Raw genomic sequence first — 23,038 nt, 5'->3', positions numbered from 1 at the left:
GACTCATCATTGCAGTGTATCCATTAGACCAGAATAATGCCCATTAGTCTAGCGTCTGATGGCTATGTGCTAGGGGATAAATTCAACCAGATAATACTGACATAAGATCTCTACCAGACCTTTAATTATATCCATCTGTCACTAAGAAAATAAGAAGAGGTAGGTAGAGTAAAAAAACTGAATTGTTTATTTAACAGATCATCAGAGTGAGCAGGAGAAGCAGCTGCAATGTTCCTTCAACATTGTAAAAGCCTTTACAGCACTGCGGGAAAAGTGACAGTTCTTTGACCATTTTCTCACACGGTGGTCATGACTTTGAGGGACCCTGAGCGGAATCTGAGGATCTTCTTCTTGAGAGCATGGGAGGCTTTGATCTTGACAAAGGCCTTGGGCTGGGAGGGGGCGGCGTTGGCAGAGGCCTGTGGCGAGGGCGAGGATGAGGAGGAGGAAGAGGCCAGGCGTGGCGGCAGCTGCTGGGGCCACACCAGCCCGCCGCTCTCATCTGAGTCACTGGACAGAGAGCTGGAGGCCGGGGAGTACACCTCGCTCATGCTGGACTCGGACTCTGCGGGGGCGGCTCCAGCGTAGCCCACCTCGCCCTGGCAAAGAGGCGCTCTCTCTGGAAAGTCTGAGTGGCGAGGCTGGGCGTGGTGGTGATGGTGGTGGAGGAGGTGGGGGTGATGGTGGTGAGTCTGGGGTTGGGAGTGGGGACAAGGGTGGCCGTGGCGAGCCCTTCGAGGTGGCCGTCTGTGTGCTTGGCCCACCTGGGTCTCCCCCTCGTCCTGGCTGAGCTCCAGGTTGGAGCACCAGCGTCGGGTCCCGTTGTTGCTGTTCCCGCCCGCCTGGGGTCCCGCGACTTGGGCTTGGCTCTGAGCTTGGTCCCTCCGGCCTTGGGGCCTCTCGGTGGTGCTGTACCTGCGCTCGGGGAGCACCCGCTGGCCCAGGAGGCTGTTCTCCGACTGGGATCGACTGGTCTTACTGCTTGACCTCTTGGAGCTCTGCCGCTCTTCGTGGCTCTTCTTCGAGGCTCTGGCCTTGGAGCTGGGCTGGTCCAGAGAGGCGATGGCTCGGCTGGGCTTGGGATGCTCTGGGGCGTAGTGTCTGGGCGACCGCACGGGGGCGTGGCAGCCTTGGCTGGGGATATATTGAGCACTGACTAGATTCTGGTTGTGATGAGCAGGGGAGTGGGGGAGTGGATAGTGCGGGGGAGACTGGGGCTCGCAGCAAAGGTCAAGAGCCCCAACACCGCAGTTGGGGTCCAGGGAGGGCAGAGGTGGTGGTAGCGCTCCAGCCAACGAGTGTGGCCTGGAGTGGGGGTAGGGCAGAGCCAGATAGCAGTCCTCCTCCAAAGATGGGGCCTCTCCTCCACAGGCCTCCCCCTCTAGCAGGTCACAACCCCAGCCTTGGCTCTCAGGATTTGGTGAAAGGTCAACACGGGGGTCAGGAAGGCGGTGCTCTGCGGTGTGAGAGGGAGTTCTCCTGTGCAGAGTGCTTTGGCCGGAGGCGCTGCAGTATGGGGGGTCGGGGCTCAGGCTGGTGCGGGGCTGACAGGGGCGTGGTGAGAGGGTATGGCGCTGGATGAGACCCAGGATATAACCCTCCACCCTCAGGGCCTGCTGGTAGTCCTCCTCCGTGACCTGATCCTCCGCAGCCTGCTGCTGCCAGGCTTGGCTGGTGTCCCACTGCCAGGACTCCACTGCTGTGCCCTCCTCAGCGATGCCCTCTAGGGGCGGGTAAGGGGCAGAGAAGGACCGGGGCAGAGTGCTGCGTGGGACCTGCACCTCCAGTTCTCCATTCAGCATGAGGGGGTCTCCTAATTACAGAAAACAACACTGTAGTAGGTAAAAGTGACGGGGCTCTATATTGTCAATAATAGTAATATTTCTATTTAATTCCTCTTGCATAGAGTGAAAAATCTGTCATCTCAAGTTTTTTCACTTTATTTAAACAAAAGCAAATCAGAGAGGCTAATATTCTGTATGTCCTGTACCAAACAGATGTAACTATGTTATTATGGTAAAATTCCTATTTCTTTCCTAATCTGCTAGTTTTCCTTACCCAGAGACTTTGGCCTGTCGCTGGTGTAGGCCCAGGAAGAGACCGTCTCTGTGGGCTCAGTGGAACAAGACTTTCCCCTTGGAGACTGGCCCTCGCTCGACTCATAGAAGCCTGGGAAAAACAGAGAGAGAGAGAGAGAGAGATATGAGATGATCTCACTCATTACGTCTCACTGCCCTTTCCAATTCTCTAAAAATATAAGCTGTTTTGCTGCATGCAGTTGAAACTCATTTCCAGCGTCTTACAGGCCACAGACACAACTGGAGCAATTGGAGCGTGAACAAACACATGCGTAAAAGCAAACGAAACGTCAAACTCATTACAAGCATATTACAAGACCACAGAGTAAATCTGGGTTGCATTATATGTGAAGAAAGCAAAGGTTTTTTATACAGAAAATGTGGTCATTGGCTATACTGAAAGTAAATTACAAAGTGTACATTTAGAAAGCCCTAAATTACATACATGTCAGAGCTGTGATGTAAGCAAGGACTAAAAGTAAGGGAGTACCAGAACTAGGTCTACTGTCTCCTGTGTCTCCTTGGGCTCCATCATAGCAGCCATCGTCAGTGTCTATCCTCAGTTCTCCCACCTGCTGTTCCAGCGCCTGCATCAGTCCCCAGGGTGAGCTCTGGAGGGCGCTCTGAAACACACACACACACACACACACACACACACACACACAGGATGTTTAGAATGATTCCTGCTGCCTGTATTTGATTGCGGTGTTGAGAAGTAATTTTCAAGTAGGACGTAAGAAGCAATAATCAGCGACTTCAACAACAAAACAACAAAAATTTCAAACACTCTTCGCAATCACATTATTGATTTGCAATAATGTTAATGAAGAGGCACAGCTGTGAATCCTCCCTCGCTCGATGCTCCAGCTGCACACTCTCATTTTCTTTGGGGTTAAGCCTGATGGAGATTATCAATCACTTTTTGAGATCAGCTTAGAAATTTGTACAGCAGTTTTCTGCTTTGTGCATAGATGGGCCATATTTGAGTAGTTCATTCCCAAAACAACATACAGTATATGCATTTGGGGAAGAAAAATCATTAACTGATGTTCAACATTTGGTAAGTCTAAAATAGGAAAAGATTCAGCTGGTGTGTTATCATTTTGTCAACCAATGACTTAAGTTACCTACTATCCTTTAAAAACTAACATTTATTTTAATTTTGTGGTGCCAATCATTTGCAAGAGTCAGTTTTTTCAAAAGATGGATATATCATTTTGGAACAAAACTATCCATTGTTACTGTGTTGTATGTAGACCTGAGGTGTACCTTTATTTCAACTAACAGGGATAAAAAATGAGTAACCAAAGAATGTCAAAATGGATAAAACAACATCCAAGATTTCTTATTCACTGCACAGTATAAGACTTCCCAGAAAGTTCAAACATGATTAGCACAGGTCGTCACAGTGTGTGTGGAGCAGCGGTGCATCTGTGCACATCCTCTATATCTGTCGTCGGGCCTCTTATGTAAGGAAGCGGCCAGTGGAGGCAGTCAGCTGGAACATGAATAATGCACTGCTCTGGGAAGTCTGTGGAGGTGTTCTTTCATGTGGACGCAGGCACACACACACACACACACACACACACTCACACACACACACACACACACACACACACACACACACACACGCTATTACGATATACAGATTTGTTTGGTCATACAGCTCAGATGCAAGCACACAATTAGAGAGCAGAAAGCCACAAAGAACACACCGACACACACGCACACACACACACACACACAAACTGGCATACACATTTGCTCGTCATCCACCAATGAGTAAGACAGTGAAATTGGACATGCTAGTTCAGTCAGCCAGACAATTTCCGCCTGTCTCGTGTTGAGGTCATCTGACAAACGCACTCACATCAGCAGACACTTGCACGCAAGCCTGTCTGCATGGGTTAGCACACACACACACATACACACATGCGCCCACAAAAGCGCTTCAATTTGTTGGATGTGATACTGCTGACACTCAAGGCTCATTAAGGGACTTCATTAACAGAAGACTGAGCATGTCCTCATAACGAGGTGACGTTTTCTACATTACAGACCTTCTGTGATGGAGAGCCTGTCAGACAACTGGTACAACTAGTCATCTCCTCTTCCTGAGCGCTGTCTGTGTCTGTGTCTGTGTGCACGCCTGCACTAATATGCATTGCCTGTATCAGAAAGAAGTGTAGACACAGCCTATAGTATTCACAAGTGATGAGAAATCCCTGAATAGTACAGCCTGTCATATTGATAGACAGTCCTTTTTAACTAACCAAGGAATCACTCCAATGCCAAAAACAATGGTGATGGTAAAAAATTTGGTTGAGTTGAGTGTTGAGTGAAACAGTCCTATAGAAAACCGGTCTGTAGTGATCTTTTGGTCACCGCACCACTCGGTGGTTGAGCTCGGACTCCTTTGTCTGGCAGACTAATGCGGTGATAATGCAAAGACTATTGAGGGGCAATTGACCCAAGCTAACCTATGCTTCCCACACAACCGCTTTACAGAAAAAAACTGTGTGATTCCTTTTGTCCCGGCTACGCTGCTTATTGTCTTACTATAAACAAAGCATTAGCATCACTACATCGATACTGGTTTGTACAGGCGAGATGAGAGAGTGGGAAGCTGAGTGTGAGGTAAACAAATGGCTGGGAGAAGGGGAGACTATTGGAAATGAATTCGTCAATGATGCAGTTTCACACAATTGATTGGTTTGCCTTTGCTTTCTAGCCACACACACAAATGCACAAATACACACACACACACACACACACACACTGCGGACACCATGGTGCTGGTCATTAAAACATAATGACAAAAAAATTATACAAAGCTTTGCGGACAGACAAACCAAACCCAGCGCTGTCTCGAGCACAACACAATACAACCTTCAGCAGTACGGCATTTCACAGCATGGTCTTTGATTGTACTCCATTATTAATGGTCTCACCCTGGTTCCCTGACACTCTGCACACTGTATCATTACTGTTTTACTGCATCCTCTGCCCCAGGCTGGTGGGGGATGGGGGAGACAGAGGAGGGGGTGCAGCTGGTAGCAGCCAACCATTAAGCTGTTATACACCGAGCGTACAACATATCAGGACCACCTGCTCTTTCTGTGAAATAGACTGACCAGGTGAATCCAGGGGAACGCTATGATCGCTTGCTTATTGATTCCACTTGTTAAATCCACTTCAGCCACTGAGGAGGAATGCAGATGAAAAGCGAATGACTAAATGGTTAAAGAAGGACTTTAAATCCAAGAGACAAATGAGGCATTGATTGTGCCAGAGGGGGTCAAACTCAATATTAGGAGGATAGGCTCTAGGATTTTACTCAGAGTAATATAGGGACAAGCTAGGTTTGTCATCCCTGAGGTTTTCTACAGGCCAGAAAAATGGACCATGGCCAGTGTCAAGAGGAACTTGATCTGTAGCATGGACCTCTAACCATTCTACTGATGGAGGGTTCTGGAGCAGGGAGCATGGAGTGATGGAGCTGAGCACACAAGGCATGCAGGCACACTGCTGGACCCTCCATAATTAAAGCAATGTTGTGACTGGCTCCAAAGAGAGAAGGGCTGTGGGAGGCCGGAAACTGCCACACGTACACGTACACGCACACACACACACACACACACACACACACACCCTGCTCCCAACTGCACTGCTCCACTAAGCCACTGATCCCCCATTTCTTTACACATACACACACGCAGACCCACACATTTTAAATACTTTATTTGAATGCGCTAAATCAAATTATAATTTGGTGTAGATTCAAATTGTACGGAGGATTAACACGCACACATGGACACACACACACACACTGTTTACATAACAGTAGTGAATGGCATTCATTAGCATGCTCTGCCTCTGCCCTACGTGCGCAGTCTCTCGTAGGCAGGGGAGCGAGTGGTGCTGCTTGTGAATGGAGTCTCTACAGAGAGACTCGCCCCAGTCTGAAGTCTGCGCTCATGTGACCAACAGCTGTGGCAAGAGACACCAGCTCAGGGTGCAGCTCATGGAAGACTGTATGTGTGTGTATGTGGACATAACATGTGCAAATGTGTATTGGACATGCTCCCATTTGTGTCTGTGTGTGTCACTGCAAAAGCACACACTACACTGTACAGACACGTGCACATGCACACTCCCACTCCCACATATGGTGTGTGTGCACACATTCATGCACACACATTTTGCCTGTGCCTATTTAAATATAAACACACGCAAACACAGATGCACACACATCATATTAAATGCTTGATTTAAATCCACTAAATTCATTTAGAGTTTGCATTAGATTCAGAGGCTAAACAGGATTTAAGAGCATTTAAGGATATAAAGCATTCGCTCTTCCACACACACACACACACACACACACACACACACACATACACATCAAGCACACCCGCAAACTCATACACAATTCATATAGGCTTGCTCACTCTCTCCAAACACACAGCAGGGTGGCAGAGAGTGAGGTCAGAGCCTTGTGCTTTCCCAGCTGCTGTCTGGCGTCCCACGGCTGTCAACACCTCAACCACCACACACTGTACAGAGGAGAAAAGGCCCCGGCCTCGGCCTGTCTGGGGCCACGGTCAAGGGAGCCACACACACACACACACACACACACACACACACACACACGCACGCACGCATGCACGCACACAACCACACACACACACACACACACACACACACACACACACACACACACTCACAGACATACACACACACACACACACACACACACACACATACACACACACACCAGCAGTGTCTTATGGGTCAGTTGTTTCTGTGTCACTATACATTCTGCAGACTTTAACCTACATGGAAGATGAGACTGGGGATTTGGCTTGGACGCATATGGTGACCTGATATTTTGAAGGCTCAATTTTGAGGCTTCAATTAGAGTCATGTCAGGCAAATCTCCGCGCGGCAATCTCCAAGGAATTTCCTGTGTAATTACTTACACGCTTGACTAAGCATTGCAGTTAATAAACATCGATCCAATGACGGGTTGCTCGGAAAATGAAAACGGAAAAAATATGCGGCCTGTAGGGAAACCATGTCACTCGCTGTATGGCTTTGGAAACAGCTCTTTCCCGTCAGTGTAAAACGCGGGGCCAGCCTGAAATGAGTTGACAGCTCCACCGGGAGATGCGCATTCACTGTAGGTATGGCACATTGGAAACATTGGTCCTGAATGCTCTCCTTGTGTTATTTTTTATATATGTCTCCCAAATAGATGTATACTTTTTGCTTGATTCTTGCTCTCTATCATAATGATGGAAACTACAAGCTCAGATTTAGGCAAAGGTAATGTACAAGGCGACCGACGCGCCCTGTTCCCCTCACGGCGCAGCACCGGGGGCCTCGGGATCATTAGTATTCAGCTCCATGCGCGCCTATTGTTAGGGCCCCGGTGGAGGGGAAGGAGGGAGGGAGGAGAGAAGGAGATGAGAGGAGTGGGAGGCGGCTGATTTAATTTCTTTTTCACCCTCTTTCATAATGGCTTTCTGTTCGAGCAATGCTGAGACAGCCAGCGGACTGCGTAAGAGCAGCCAAAGAGCAACCCAAAAACTCTGCTATTCCTGGTTCTAAAATACACAGAAGCAACGGCAAGGGCCAGAAAAGCGGAGAAGATAATTATACAATGAAAAGAAAAACTATAGACCATAGAAAACAATATTTATAGTGACGAGGAAGGAGGAATATATGCCTGCTCCCACGGTCAGTCATGCGTAAAAGTTTCCACGGGAGATGCTCTGTTAGTTGTGATGTCACAGAAACATTTATTTGGCCTGAGCAATTCCGTTTATGAATCTCGTGTTATTGGTGACATCACAGTCAGACAAGGAACACGCCTACTCCTGGAGGAAAATTTCCGACCTTATTGTATTCACGTTGTTGCAACTTTGCCTACAGAGCAACAACATATTCAGAATTAGAAACGCCAACTCATCAATTATGTGGAGAACAATTATGCCATAAAAAATGTAAGACAATCTAAAAGCTAAACCTTATCGAAACGAATAATTCATGCCTTTATGATGTCGAGAGAGCATCAATAAGAGCTTGTTAAGTAGTAAAACCTATAAAAGTCCATGATCAGGGAACAATGGGCCATTAAATAGTAGGCCTACACCACCAACGGCGGGTGCTCCACCCCCTGATTTCGTTACCCACAGGCATAAATCTCAGCCCAGAGGATAGAAACCCATTACATCCTTTCAGACAGAGACCCTATTAATCAACTTGAGTAACTTTTCTTGCAGATAAGGGTCGCCTCTACACAAAAGGCGCACCCCAAAGCAAGAGTCCATCTAACGGTCAAGCTGATAACAATGAGGGTGGGTTGTAGCCTATATATTCTAGATATTTAAGACTTTCTTGGACTATGCGCCGGGGGTAAAATGGGGCTTCAGCATAGCTCAACGTGGTGTGGACCGACATAGGAGAGCTGCTGGCATCCATGCATTCAGTAAAACAATCTTAACATAAACCAACCGGTGAAACTTCTTACCAGCTGACGTCTCAATGTCAAGTTTTCCTGGCCCCAGCTGCTGAAACACGACAGCTCGCCTCTGGAGCTGCTGTGGGGCAGCGGGTCTCCCAGGGCCAGCGCCCCAAGGACCAGGCACTCCTGCCTCTGCTTGCGGAGCTCCAGCTCGCACAGCCCGGCCAGACTTGCCTCCAGGCGCTCCTTGGTCCGACTGCGCTCCACAGTCACTGGGAACGAGAACGCGCGGTGCATGCCCAAACAAAAATAGCCACTCTTTTCAGGAGAAGAAAACAAAATATATTTTTTTCCTTATTTTCTATTTCGTATTCTGGATGGAGCAAGATTTACGACTGCACACGTAGGCTATAAAAAGCCATGCGGCGTCCCATCCGTTGTGATAGTACGGTTGCCTTTGAGCAGCATGGTTTCTCCTCAGACCATCTATGCGCTATACATTTTCTATTTCGCAGCTGTCAAACACAGAACGCAGCTCCGCCCTCTGCGAACAGCCACGACGAGAAAGTGGGATTCATCCGCCCCTTGCAAATCCAATCTCAGCCTTCATTGGACATCGGGGGGCGGTGGGTGCTGCTGCGTGCGACGTTATCCCATCCCCCTTGATTCATTATATTGACGCGCCGACTTCACCCCTCTAGTCCTCTAGTCCAGAGTCAATGGACCACTTTCAGCGGGGAGGGCTATTCCTGGGGACGCAGTATAGCCTGGCCAGGAAATCTGCTTTCCTTACAGTATTGAATGGCAACATATAGCAGTGGACTGAGGAATACAACAATAAGGGGATTGGAATACTGATGAACTAAAATAGGCCCATTGGATTCGGTTACAGCAGGCCCACATGATGTTAGGGCAAGCTGCACCATGCATGAACACGGATGTTGATGTTGCAGGTCAGCAAGACACTATGAGCTCAGACATGTAATATCACTATTGTGTAATCATGTCATTTGAAAGAGTAATGGCAGTTTAGGATAGGACAGGATAGGATCGGATTGGATAATTATAATGGAAACTTGTCTGAATATTTTGTCAAAAGAGGCATTCATTTGTATAAATATAAGCCAAATGTGCTTGGTTATAGCAGTATTGTGATTGTTAGGATGTTTTTTTGCCACACTTAATCCCTCCTCCCTCATTGTTCTCAGGATGGGGATGAATGTTGTAACAGAAGTTTGTTTCAGTGTTTTAAGAGGTGACACAACTATCAATGCACGCATTCAAGTCTGACAAAATCAGACACAGCAGTTTAAGGGCAAAGCTTTGACACCACACTTTAGTTCAGATGACTTCATGTTTTGCATCGTGACATTGCATGTGACCCTAAAAATTCACATTCTGAAATCTTCGCCTCAAAATGACAAACAACCACACAGCAAAGAGGTGCTCAGGTGCCGAGCAAGCTCAGGAGTCCAGAGGCCCATGTCATCTCCTGCCAGTCAGCTGTTACCTGACTTGCCACCTATACAGTATATAGGGTATACAATGTAAATAGAAATGTTTTACATAAACAAAATGTTTTCAGTTTGTATTTAGTAACATTATGTAATGAACAGGCCCACAGGGACCAAAGTAACTCGGGGAGAATTAATATAATAATAACTCAAATTAGAAAGAAGCCATCATTTTGGTATTTTCTGCACTGGATATTTCATTTCTATATTTAAAGTGAAGGAAATATCCTACTGAATCCTACTAAATCTGACTGTTTTTTGTAATACCATAGTGAGAGTACAAAATGTTAGGGCCAGCTTAATTTTGCTGCACCCCATTTTGTACATCTATGCCTCAATTGTTTCATGACTTAAAAATCCCTCTTTAACCGCTCTCATCACCTCTCTCTATATCGCACCCTCACAAATGAAGTGGATCTAATGGGAGAAGTCACTAAGGTATGATGGCTTTCATTCACCTGTTCAGTAAATTTTATGAAAAGAGCAGATATATTATACACTCAGTCTATATGTTCAGTGGCGGTTTATAGGCCATTGGTGCAATAGTAATTAAAGTGAGACAATGGCAACCTTGAAAGTCCCCTTTTCTTGAAGTTTAAGCATATTTCAGTGACTTTACCATCCCTGCTGTAAACATATTTTAGGTTATGAAAAGTTTGTGGCTATAGTAGGCCTATAGGTCCCAAAATAACAACGCTTTCAGTATTTATTGACATCAATATTTCAAAGTTGATTTTATTCTTTTTGAAAAGTGCAGTAACAGATGAATATTTCATGTGGCTAAGGCTATTATTCGCTCCTGTGGTCATTCTGTGTTCCACTATTCTGTAACGTCTCCTGAGGTCATACACACTGTAGGTCTTCAAGGGTAAGAGCAATGGTTACTGCTGTTAAAAAGAGGCCATGTAACAATATGTAGGTAAAATATTAGCAAAACCTCTGTGAAATGTGACCACAAAATATGAACAATCTGGAGCCTGGTCTCCTGAAAATGTATGAAATGAGCACGATGTCTTAAAATGCAAATTTGTGCTCCCCAAATCATATGTATGAAGTAAGTTGACATCAGACAATAGCAGCAGCTTGAGGTTTTCTTTAGTGGGTGAACTGTGTCCATGCGGCTTTAGTGTGATAGCATGCACTCAGATACGGGCGTACTTAGGAATTGAAGTAATAAGGGTATTATTTTTGCATCATGTTAAGGAATAAATGGAATAAAGACTATTTCAGAATCATATACAGTAGCATGGATGAGGCATTATAGGTTGATGGCAAGGTGCAGTGAGGTGGTGTTTTCATCCAGGTTTTGTTTTGGAATTGTGCTTCAATGCAAACATTTTATCATAAATATTCTTATAGTCACTTGGTAGCGATCGGTAGTGTCACACAAGTCTCATTCGTTGCATTCACTGGAAAAACATTCAAGTACAAACTCCAAAAAATAGTAACACCAATTTGTTCAATACTTTTTTTTATTCATACTTCCCGTCTCTACTTCACATGAACCAGAAAGCCACTTTTTTTTTTTTTTTATCTTAGTCTCTATTAGGCAAAGTCATCGGCAAGTCAAAACCCACGCGCAGCGCAGGTTGGATTCTTTTGTCAGTGTGTGTGGACACTGCAGATATACACAACATATACTTACAGTATATATTTCATGTATAAATTTCACTAAAATTCTCTCTAGAGATCAAAACATATTCTAAAAAAAAACATACAGTAGAATTATTTTTGAACAGAACTACACCAGTACATATTTTGTCAAGACACACTTGAAAAAGAGCATTTGCTATGAGTTTGATCAGTAGTCATTTTCAGCAGGGTGTGTGATTCCTATCGGGTGTTAACCAAGGTTGTTAGTACTGTGTCGTACGTGTGGGACTGTCGCCTTGCTATCTGTGAGACAACAAGGCAAACACTAATTAACATAGTCAGTGAAGCGCACGATTCATTAGGTGTCAATGACAAAATGGTGGTATCAACAACCCTCAAGCCGCCTTGTTTCCACAGCTGTGCATCGATAGCAATCAGAAGATCATTTGTGTAATGCCGATAACTGTGTGAGCCCACACTAGAAAAGAAAGACTGAAAAAAAGCAAAGCAAACAGTTAATACCTATGAGAAATCATAGGTTACACTTGGGAATATCAGATGTGTTGTTTGTATCACTGAGTAACGTGGAGCTTTGAAGGGAATGATGAGGGTGAAAATCACTGTCACTGTGGAGATTGATAAACTTCTTCTGTTAAGGTCAGCTGTGACTGAGATGAATAATAACTTTCAAACTGAGGTTCCTGCTTGGCCTTGGTAGCCAAGCAGGAGTGAATACTTAATGCTGACTGACGTCAGGATGCATATTTTACAGCAGTTCTGTCACTGTCAAAACCATTTCAGTCAGCCTTGACATAGTGGAGAAAAAGCACTGAAGTTGCCCTAAGAATAAAAACCAAGGTGGCGATAAAACCAGAGTTGGATGACCCTAGAAGAAGTATAACCAACTGGAATGAAAGACACCATTTACCGGCAATTATTAACCAACCGTGCATTTCCATATCTGTTGAGAATGTTCGTACTTTCTAAACTAAAACAATACAAATCAAGCAGTTAAAAAAAAGAAATCCATTTCTTTCACTTGGAAAAACAAACTCTTAAAGCATTTCAATCACATTTTCATATATAGGATATACCATACTGCATATATGAAACATAACCTCAGCATATTCTTTCAGTGTCATCAAGCCTGATTGTGAAAGTGATTTCTATAAAACAGAAACATTTCCAACCACTCACATTCGGATCTTAAGATTTCCATATGTGGTCAATACTCATTGCCTTCTCAAAATGCAATATACACACGCACACAGCAGGGGATCCAATCCTAAAGCATGCTCCTCTGTTTTCAATAAGTCATTCAGTAACACGGCAGTGCAGGCACACTGTAAAGATTCCTATTCCCTCACACAATAAGTCACTCCTGCCTCGCCCTGAAGTACACAGAAAGTGACAGTCACTCTTCGTCTGAAGTTGATTTTTTGGGATGTGACATTAAAAAACGCAAATTAAAGACATTTTGTTAAAATACTAGTGAGTTTCAGGTTATTCTTTGATGTATACTCGATAAATGAAAATGCACTATGAATTACAGAATGCAAAAATAATTGAGGAAAAGTAAGTCTATTTTTGAGTGAGAACGAAATAGCATTGACCAAAATCCAACTATTCTCAATGATTTTGAAAAGTTCTAAATCCACTGGCGTGGTTGATAAATATTATAATGAGCCACACCAAAGAAATAATTTCTTTAAACCTGTTTTTATCTCCAGACTAGAGCGCTGTCACTTCTCTCTTTCATTCTCTATTTGGAAAGCGCGTAAAGTGCATCACTTTCTCTTTTCTACACAAGGAAGTCTTTTTTGGAAGTGCTTTCATTGCTGATTCACGTCAGCTGTAAGGGGTTTCTGTTGACAAACTCTTAAGAGATGCTCTTTACTGCACCTAATCCAATATATATATATAGTACGTGAAATACATGATAAATACTTCATTTAAAATAACTTGACATCTTGTGAAGGTACATCTACTTCTCTCTTTTGGTTCAATTTAGTCGTGTAAAGTTCATTCTCATGCTTTCGTTGCATCCAAGACAGACACTTGAAACAGGGGAAAGGGAGAATATTATTTGGGGTGAAGAAGGTGTTTCTAAGCAAAGAGTGGTTGTGTGGTAGATGCCGAGCCACTAATGTGGTGGCATGGACAAAGAGTTGCCCATAGGGGCCAGATGGAAGTGTTCATCTCCAAAATGCTATGTATCCATTTTTGAGAGGAAAATTGATCGTTCAATATCTCTAGAATTTAGAGGATCAAGTCTGTAAAAGTGTCATTATGTCAACCGAGGACTTAAGCCACTTATTATCTGTCACAAAGTACCATAAATTGTTAATTTTGTGCAATCAATCATTTTGTAAAAGTAGGTGTAACTTTTTTCAAATGTTGGATACCTCATTTTGGAACAAAACTCTTCGATTGTAAACTGTAGCCTGGTGGGGCTAATGCAAGGCTGCATCCAAACGCATGAGCATCAAAAAGGCAGTTTGGCTACATGTGCCAGAAATGAAATATTGAGAAACATACAAGTGTGGAATGGTAAAAATGTCACACTTTAAACATGACAGCACACACGTGCGCACACGCGCACGCACACACACACGCGAATATACTCGCGCAAATGCACACTCACACTTGCACACTAGACATGTCACAGACATATCTGGCATGCACTTCAGAAGAAAACACTTTTTGTTAGAAATTCTTTAACCGGTCTAGAGCTCTGATAACTTTGCTATGTACATAAATTAACAATAAATATATGTAATGTTTATATATTTTGAAATATATATATATTAAATAATGAAATATACGTATATATTTCAAATATATTCATAGAATTCTTTCTAATTTGAAACATTTTTAAAGAGATATAGTCACAGTTTAGTAATAAAACATAAAACGTTGTATTACTAAACAACGTTTAGTAATACAACATAAGAACACAGGCCTCCCTACTTGTCTGGCTGCAGCATCCCTTTTTCAAGGATTAATAACTTTTGATCAAAGTCTGGTCATTTTCTTTTCCAGGTGACTAAATTCTCCTCTCTTGGAAGGGCGGGGAAGTACGCAATGCAAGGGAATTAACACTGTGCGTGAAAAGAAATGCAATGTTCCAGGATTCAGTAGCAACGGCAACGGCATTGGACATGATTGTGAAAACAGATTCCTATAAGTACCTGAAAAGGTTCAGAATACTTTTCAGTGATCCCATGAGCCTACACCTTCACAGTGGATTGAATTTCGAAAGACTCCCCTATGTGTTTGTTTTGAGGTAACGATCCTAAAAGAAAACAGCGGGTCTAAATAACATCTTCACAATCTTTCACGGTCTACTTCTGTATTCAAAAGTGGAACCGATAAGTAAATCAGTATAAATATTTCAACACAACAGCCTGAGCCCAGGTTATGCAGGGAACCAGCCCCGATAAAGACCGTGAAGGCCAGGTTAAAACAAGGCAGTAGGGACTGATTAGTGAAACTGAGCTCCCACCTACTATACTATACTGTGCATCCTTCTGTCTGATCCCGGGACTGCAGTACGCTCGAATGACCTCTGACCTCTACCGGAGTTATTAAAGGGACACTGCAGCCAGGACCTCTAGGGGGACGACCGGTCTGGAACAGTCGAGAGAGCGTAGAAAGCCTTTAAGACTCGAAAGGACCCCCCTTTCTTTGCCTCTATCTCTCCTCTGGTTCTGTTCTTCTTTTGTTTTTGACACGCACAGACAGGAATTGAACCACGTGACACTAACTGAGGGGGAGCTAAGTGGACTAGAACGCATGCAGCAGTTTTCCTTCTTTCTCTCTCTTCCGCTCTCCTCATCCAGCCATGGCTTACAGTAGGATGCTCTTGGAAAATAAACTCAAAATAAAAAAAAAAAAAGAGAAGAGAAGGAAATGATTATCACACAGGTGTGGGTCAAGGTGCGCGGGGTCGAGCACCTTCCCACAATGCCTCAGCGCTGTTGGGGGACGCCTCAGTTCCTGTCTGTGATAGGGGCACTTCCTGTCCATGGTTTTCTTCTTCATCTGGGGTTGTGACCTCTGTGAGCTGGAAGGGAGGGGGAGGGGTTTCACACTGTTCCTCCTTTGTCCCTATTGGGCCAGCTCACCGTTGGTCCCGCCTCCACCTCTGTCCTCCCTCTGTCTTGCTGTCGCCTGCATACTGGTACACAAACAAAACAGGTCCTATATTGCACAGCATGCCCTCATGGCCTAGTGGTGGTGTGTCAGTGGTAGCGACTTCTCTTCTCCTCGGCCTCGGGGCTGTAGTCCCGTAAGCCAATGCCCCGCTGTAGGTTCAATAAAGAGTCTTTCATCTAGGGAAGAGCAAGGAGAAGGAAAATCAATGCATTAGCTTGCATAATACAGACGTGACAATTACAATAACATACAATGATGCCGTTTTTTTTTTTTTAGGAGTGTGAGCATTCCAGTTCCCCTGGTGTTTTTTCTTTGTTACAACAGACAATAGAGCTGAGCACACTGGGCAGGGGAGAGGTAGGAGAGAGGGTTCTGGTGGGGTTTGATCCTCGGTCAACAGGGGCACATGTGGGTCCAGAGGCAAGGGTCTTAAAGGAGAAATCCACCTTTAACACTTTTAAAGACACAATGGAACGGCATGCTGAGTGCATCTTGCTTCCATAATTTGATCTGGTTCAAACAGGATGTTGGGACGGGACATAACGCGGGGAGGGATCATTCAAAAGTGTGAACCAATGGGATATCAGGCAGTTTTATTTGATGGAAATGTTAAAAAATCTGTGATGATTTTATTGGTTGGAATCTTTATGTACGCTTCCTGGTGCGCCATGAGGTAATCACTACAAACATTTTCCAGGAAGTAAAAGTAATGGGACTTCGATATAAAAATACAAGAAAATAAAAATTTTGCAAATTTTTTTGCCATTTATTACTGTTAAATAGGTGTATATTATGCTAAAACGGTGCCTTTAAAAAACTGATATTACTGATGTACCTTGCATTGGGCCCATTTTGTTGTTTGGTGTTTTTTTCTGATTCTTGCGGATACCTGGCCAAACGTAGACAATGTGACGCCACATCGCGATATTTCCAGTGCAGCTAAAATGGAGTTTAATAACAAAAATCTTTTCAGCTATCTATAACATCAACGGTTAACGTCAGGTTTCAGTGTCAGTCTTTGAGAATCAAAGAGCAAGGGCTTCTTTCTAGAGTCACCAGTTTGTACCGACGTTCAACAATCATGCAGGAAGAAACCACTTGTACACAGACAGTAGCCTCAATAGTCCATAATGCATTGCAGCCACAAGATGTCACATTTTGTGTAAGGCACAAGTCTTTTCTTAACCTCTTGCCTTTACTAAGCTATCACTATTGCTTTCTCCACCTACACATATAACCCACAGTTGAAATGCAACAAGTTTGGGCATGTTCTCTGGGGCTTACTTACAGGAATTCTGGGAAATGTAGGAAATCACTAACTGAAGTAGAAGTAAATGAGGCAGGGAAAGTGGGTGCATCAAAATGTAAATTACAACACTTCATCACAAAATTACTCCTGGAATGCTCTGAACATCATGGATTGATATTTAACAACAAAGAGATGGAAATTTCCCTTTAACAACGACACAATCATTGGGAAAAGATTTACATCAGCCTAAAAAGTGTGTAGACTCTGTTTCAGTAATAATATTTCAGTTTGGGTGGGTTTATCTTGGTCGAACCAGTGGATTGCAATCCACATACCCTACTTCAGTTGTTACACACTGGATATCAGCGCTCCATTACTTCCAGGGACTATGTAACTTTGTGTATTACTACTACGTTACTACCTCAGTTCATTATAGTCTTGAAAATGTCTCTGTGCGTCTCAGTACCTGGTCTAGCAGCACCACTGACGACTTGATGATTTCCCTCCACTTCTGCAGCTCGGCGTCATGGTAACGCTGCTGCGACTCTAGAAGCTGGGCCCACTCCATCTGAGTCTGAGGCAGTTTACTGGGAAACATGAACACACACACACACACACACACACACACACACACACATTATCAACATCAGGACGAGGCCATCGAAGCATGACTACCCAACAACTGTTTGGTAAATTGTTTCAGTAAGCCCAGAAACATTCAGGGGCAATTTTAAAAGTGTTTTCCTGCCACACACATCAACGGCCATATGGTTATGGTTGAGTGTGTGTGTGTAATTGTGTATGTGTATATGTGTGTGTGTGTGTGTGTATAGGACTTTTGAACAAAAAAAGGGCCAAGTAACTAGCAAAATTCTGTTCAGTCTCTGCAGTAATAGGTAGCTTGGCTGTGCGGCCAAGAATTTTTTTTTTTTTTATCCTTAAATGCCTATAATGTCCTTAAACCACATTGAACCTCTGTTATATTTGAGTTCTGTGTAAACAGCGGATGCTAAAAAAAACTGTGTAAAATGTGTGTGTGTGTGCTTGTCTGTGTGTACCTTTCATGAAGCCGCAGACCCTGCCAGGTCGTTAGGGACTGTGCAGAGTACTCCAGCATCCACAGCTTGTAGAAGAGCATCATGTTGAGGAACACCAGCAGAACCAGGCTGAAGGAGGGCAGGAGAGACAGCAGGAGATGAAACACATGAGTCTTCCACTATGCGACCATATTCATGACAATGCCCTTAACTAGCTGCTCGGTAAGTGGAAATGGAATTTAAAGTGCAGTGGGAATGCTTTCATGATAAACCCATTTGGCTATGCTGGTTGATCAGTTAAGATATGTACCTTAGACAGATCCTACGGATGGCAATGAAAGGAGAAGAGAGAGGGGCGTTACACTCAGAGAACAAACAAAAACAAAGACACAAAAAAGACAACAATTCTTCTGGCTTTAGACTGGACTTCTGAGAAAACCCCACAGAAATAATTGGAAAATTGATGAAATCATGATAAGGGTGACTCAGAGAAACTGCATGGGTTTTTATGCACGTACAGTATGTGATGAGTGTGTCTTTGTTCCTGTGTGTTGTGTCAACATGGGTATAATTTGTGTATGTAATTGTATGTTTATGTGCATCTGCATGGCTAGATATGTGTGTGTGCCTATCTCTATGCATGCGTATGTGTGTGTGTGTGTGTGTACTGCGGTGCATCCCGTACACAAAGCTGATGATGAGCAGCAGTTTGGAGACGCTGTACAGAGCCAGGCCTCCAGGCAGGTGATGGTGTTCTGGACTCTGATGTCTGGTCTGGGTGGAGCCCGCCACTTGTTTGATCCGCTGGATCACTTCCTCGTCCGTTGGCGTGGTAACGGGGCTGAGTGCCTCGTCCAGGTGCTGGCTGCGCATGTGCGGGAGGGGCCTCTTCCTCCGCCTCATCGTGGAGTTCTTCACCACCTTGGCCTTAGGAGACGGGCGGTGGGACTCGGTCAGCAGCTCCTCCACCTTCGACAGCTCCACCTCTGACAGGACGCATGGGAACAGGATGAGGGTTACACATTCATATCACATTCTCATCCAGCATCACTTAGAAGTGCATAGATTTGTTAAAAACATTTACATATCACAGTCTTCGTTGGCACCTATTTACTTAATCTACACCTATTTACTTAAAGAGTAACTAAACACCGAACCCAAATCTGTGTAAAGCCTGACATCTAATGGTAAAAAGCATGCTACTGAAATTGCCATCTGCTATTGGCTGATCTTTGGTGCCAGGTGATATCACCTTCTATAGAGTACTGTACAACAGGTGGTAGTTACTCTTTAAATCTCTATCTTTTCTATCTTTGCAGTCTTAAGAATGTACAGTAATATCCCACATAAATCCTCCTTCCTCTTGTGACCCTGTTTAAAAATCCCATGGGGAGCAAGGATAAATTTCATCATGATAATATTTTTTTTTTTTATGTGGCACATATAATATTTCCACTGAAAAACTAGGTATCATGACGTGTATCAACAATGCATTATACAAGGTGAAGAATATGTCAGGTTATTGAGGGCTTTTCTACTCATTTGAGATGCAGGTCAGAGTAGAAATAAATTAGACCCCCTTTGTCACGGCTCTTCATCTTTACAAAGAAAAGGAAAATACATGCGAAAATACAGGCGCCAATGTTCTGGTATAAAGGCTCTGTAAACAGACAGCTGATGAGACCTTTTCATTATTTTTGAGCCATTTAAGCCTCAATTGCATCAGGCAGGACTAATGGTAAAGAGTGTGACAAAACCAAACAATCAAACACGGAATAGGAATAGGAATAGTGGAGTTTACCAAGTTGGCGGAAGTTCTCGTCCAGCCCGCTCCAGAAGTTCTTCTCGATGAAGCCCTTCACCAGCCCCCACGGCTGCTTCCTGTAGCGCAGCTCCGTCGACACCCTGAGAAAGAGAGATGGACACAGAGACAGAATTAGAGACACATATGGAGCACAGTGAAGTCTTTGTAAATCCAAATAACTCCATGGATGCCATGAGAGAAACAGAGATGTATAGATAAATGTACTTCTTCTTACTGTGTTTGCTTGTCTCTGTTTCTATGTGATACATAAACCCAGGTGCCATTCTTTAGCTGGAGTGCTGTCATATTCCTCACTTTAATATTATTAGAAGGACGTGCATAGGTGGTATAATTTGGGAATATATGAGATATGTAGGGCTGAGCATATAGGTTGATTTGTTGTATGTTCTGATGTATGTTTATTAATGTTGGTGTCTTGCTTGTATGTTCTGATGGAAGGCAGGTATATAACTTGTCTGCTTTAGTTATTCTGTGTTTGTCATTGTCGTTTTTAATTTATGTTTGGTTGTTTTGTTTGTGATAAATGTATGAGATGTCATGGTTTGTGTCTATATTGAAAGATAAAATAAAATCTTATTGAAAAAACAGGTAAAAAACAAGGACGTGCATGGTTCCAGAAGTAGAGATAAGGTTAAGAGTAAGAAATACAATTTTTACTGCACTAATCCAATCAGAGTTTACACATAAGATTACAAGATGGCATAAAAAACAAGAATAGTAAAATATATAAAGGAGATAAAAATAGAAAGCACGTTCAAAAGTAAGGTGGTTTTAAATAAAAATAAACAAATAAAATAAGATTAAATAAAATACAAACATAAGAAATGGCACAAGATTAAAATGTGGTCAAAATCAAAAGCAGTACATAACACCACTACACCATCCCCTTTACCAGGCCTTTGTCCTGGGTATCTGACCATGACTCACTCACCGTAACCGGCACTTGTTCTTGGCCACCCTGGTGAGCATGTAGCGGTTGAGGGTGTAGAAGTAGTCGTGGTACGGCACGTCATGCGTGATGACCTCAGCATCAATGATGTAGCACTCACTCTCTTGACTGGCTTTGTACAGCGTCTGATAAAAGAAGAGAAACAGGATTGTTATTTTGGGAGTAACACTAACTGAGCAAACGTATACTGTTCCCATGTGAATGATACAGGAAACGTCACAAAGAGAATCTCTCATAATAGATGAGGACAGTTTCCTGTACCTGCGTCTCAGTGACGGTGGCCGTCTTGGGGGCCAGGGGGTTGGACAGAGAGATGGTGTACAAGATCTCTCTGGTCTGGTTCCCAGCATCCTCCTTCTTCCACGGGTGGTACACCACATCTGGATATGAATGGGATGAGAGAGGGAGACATATTAACAATATGGGAAAACACTCTTTTAGGCTTGACCATGCTCAAGGGAGGTCAGGGTGGAGGCTTGTTGACATGGGATTTGACTGAAGGATGGTCTTATTAACTATCATTAAGATCACCACTTCGTTATGAATATACCACACTTTAGAAGGCTAGAATAAAACTCTATCAAAATGCACTCCTGGATGTGTGTTAAATTTTGTGCACTGAGGTTTGTTTTGTATCCAGGGTGAAGCCAAAGACAATTTTTCCACCTTGTTCGGTCAATGCAGTTGTATTGTAATCTAGACTTGACTAAATAAAAGTGATGTAAGCTCCAATAAAAAATACCAATGTTTCAAATCAATTCAACACAACAGCTGTGCTAATAAGAACTCCTGATTTGGAGAGGAAATACTGACCTGAGAATCTACGCTGTTCCATGAAGTCACTCATGAACTGCGACTCTGTGAAGAGGATGCCGTACAGCTTGTCCACACTGAACTTGTAGACCTCGTTGATGTACTGTCTGCCATTCAGATCCTCATGGAAGGCCTGTACCTCACCTACCCGCCAGAGACATGATGAAAAATAACATCATATACTGTATATTTAAGATGGCGTCTTCATGTGTTTGTTTTTAAATCTGATTAACAGCAGTGCATTTTCTGAATATAATGTTGAGGAAATGAAGAGCATTAGCCCCAATCTTCCCTGTCCTTCTAGGGATGTGAACCAGTAACCTTCCAGTTTTATGGTCACTTCTCCAATTTGAGTGTGAGCCTCAACTGTCTGAAGTCTTAAAAAAGTCCTTCCCTGACCTATTTCCTCCTTCATCTACGTCTTCCCTTCATGACTGAAGTGGATTTAATAGGTGAAATCAATAAGAAATCGAAGTTCATCCGGTCAGTCTGTGTCATGGAAAAGGCAGGCATTCCTAGTGTTTTGTGCACTCAAGTCTACATCTCCCCTTTTTAGTTTACAAGGTGAAATCAATAACAGTAAAGTTTTCCCCTGGTTAGTGTATTTCACAGAAAGAGCGGGTGTTCACTGCACTCTGCACACTCACTGCACAGTGAGTTCCTTACCCTCGTCGTGCGTCTCGGAGGAGTCACTGAGCTCGGTGGGGATGTCTTCGTTGTCGTTGAAGTCGAGTGAGGGTGAGGGCACAGGGCCACCGGGCCCGCTGCTCTCGTTGCTCTTCTCTTCCACCACCAGTGGCAGGCCCAGCAGCTCCCCGTCTGGCAGGCAGTCTGCATACTCATCTGATGGGAGGTCAAACTGGGAGAGACACGGAGAGTCAGGGGGCAATGTGCAAGGAGAGAAGATGTCATTTTGTTATGGAAAAATATAAAGGACACTGAAGACACTTTGTGACTGTCATGGTCAAAATAATCTGTTTCTCCAATGCAGAAATTGTGTTTTTTGTGATGAGTTCGGTTCACTTGTCTCTGAGGAAATGTGTGCTATGTGGTTTGAATGATTTGACAGCAGAAATTGTTGCCTGCACTCAGCAGTCTGTGCATTTGTAAGTGAGAGGAAAAATTGATTGACTTCAAAGCCAGAACTGAAGTCTGAAGCAGCTCAAACTGGGAGTGATGGATGAGAGATAAAATGAGATGCTTCATAACAGTCTCAATGCGATTTGGCTTGGGTAAAGAGAGGCAGAGATTGATTTAAATATAATAAAGCTCATACCTAGTAGTAAGACTAATCTGTGTAAATTTCATTGAGTGATTTACTGTGGTTATTTTGCATTTTTTGGAAGAGAGGAG

At 43.7% G+C, this 23,038-nt stretch overlaps 2 protein-coding genes across 2 annotated transcripts; both read right to left on the bottom strand.

Moving 5' to 3' along the window:
- Positions 1 to 296: 296 nt before the first annotated feature.
- Positions 297 to 8,844, bottom strand: LOC139661636 (dapper homolog 3-like). Its single transcript, XM_071540150.1, has 4 exons — positions 8,614 to 8,844; positions 2,569 to 2,701; positions 2,059 to 2,169; positions 297 to 1,813 (listed from the first exon to the last, which is right to left on the bottom strand). The coding sequence occupies exons 1-4, from the start codon at positions 8,842 to 8,844 to the stop codon at positions 297 to 299; spliced, it is 1,992 nt and encodes a 663-aa protein (XP_071396251.1).
- Positions 8,845 to 15,567: 6,723 nt separating this feature from the next.
- LOC139661622 (protein Aster-B-like) lies at positions 15,568 to 22,544 on the bottom strand (the record flags this gene model as incomplete). Its single annotated transcript, XM_071540130.1, has 10 exons — positions 15,568 to 15,988; positions 17,528 to 17,648; positions 18,120 to 18,227; positions 18,409 to 18,420; positions 18,784 to 19,084; positions 19,900 to 20,003; positions 20,855 to 20,997; positions 21,134 to 21,252; positions 21,686 to 21,829; positions 22,352 to 22,544. Coding segments are annotated over 10 exons (1,335 nt in total), but the record flags the coding sequence as incomplete, so codon positions are not given.
- Positions 22,545 to 23,038: the final 494 nt, after the last annotated feature.

Source organism: Centroberyx affinis, unplaced genomic scaffold (assembly GCF_046629955.1).
Source record: "Centroberyx affinis isolate AG114_WGS23_722 - 3 ecotype Tasmania unplaced genomic scaffold, CSIRO-AGI_Caff_v1 ptg003567l_1, whole genome shotgun sequence".
Classification (NCBI taxonomy): Eukaryota; Metazoa; Chordata; class Actinopteri; order Beryciformes; family Berycidae; genus Centroberyx; species Centroberyx affinis.
The sequence above is the reverse complement of the archived record's forward strand: the minus strand, read 5'-3'. Positions and strand labels throughout refer to the sequence as shown.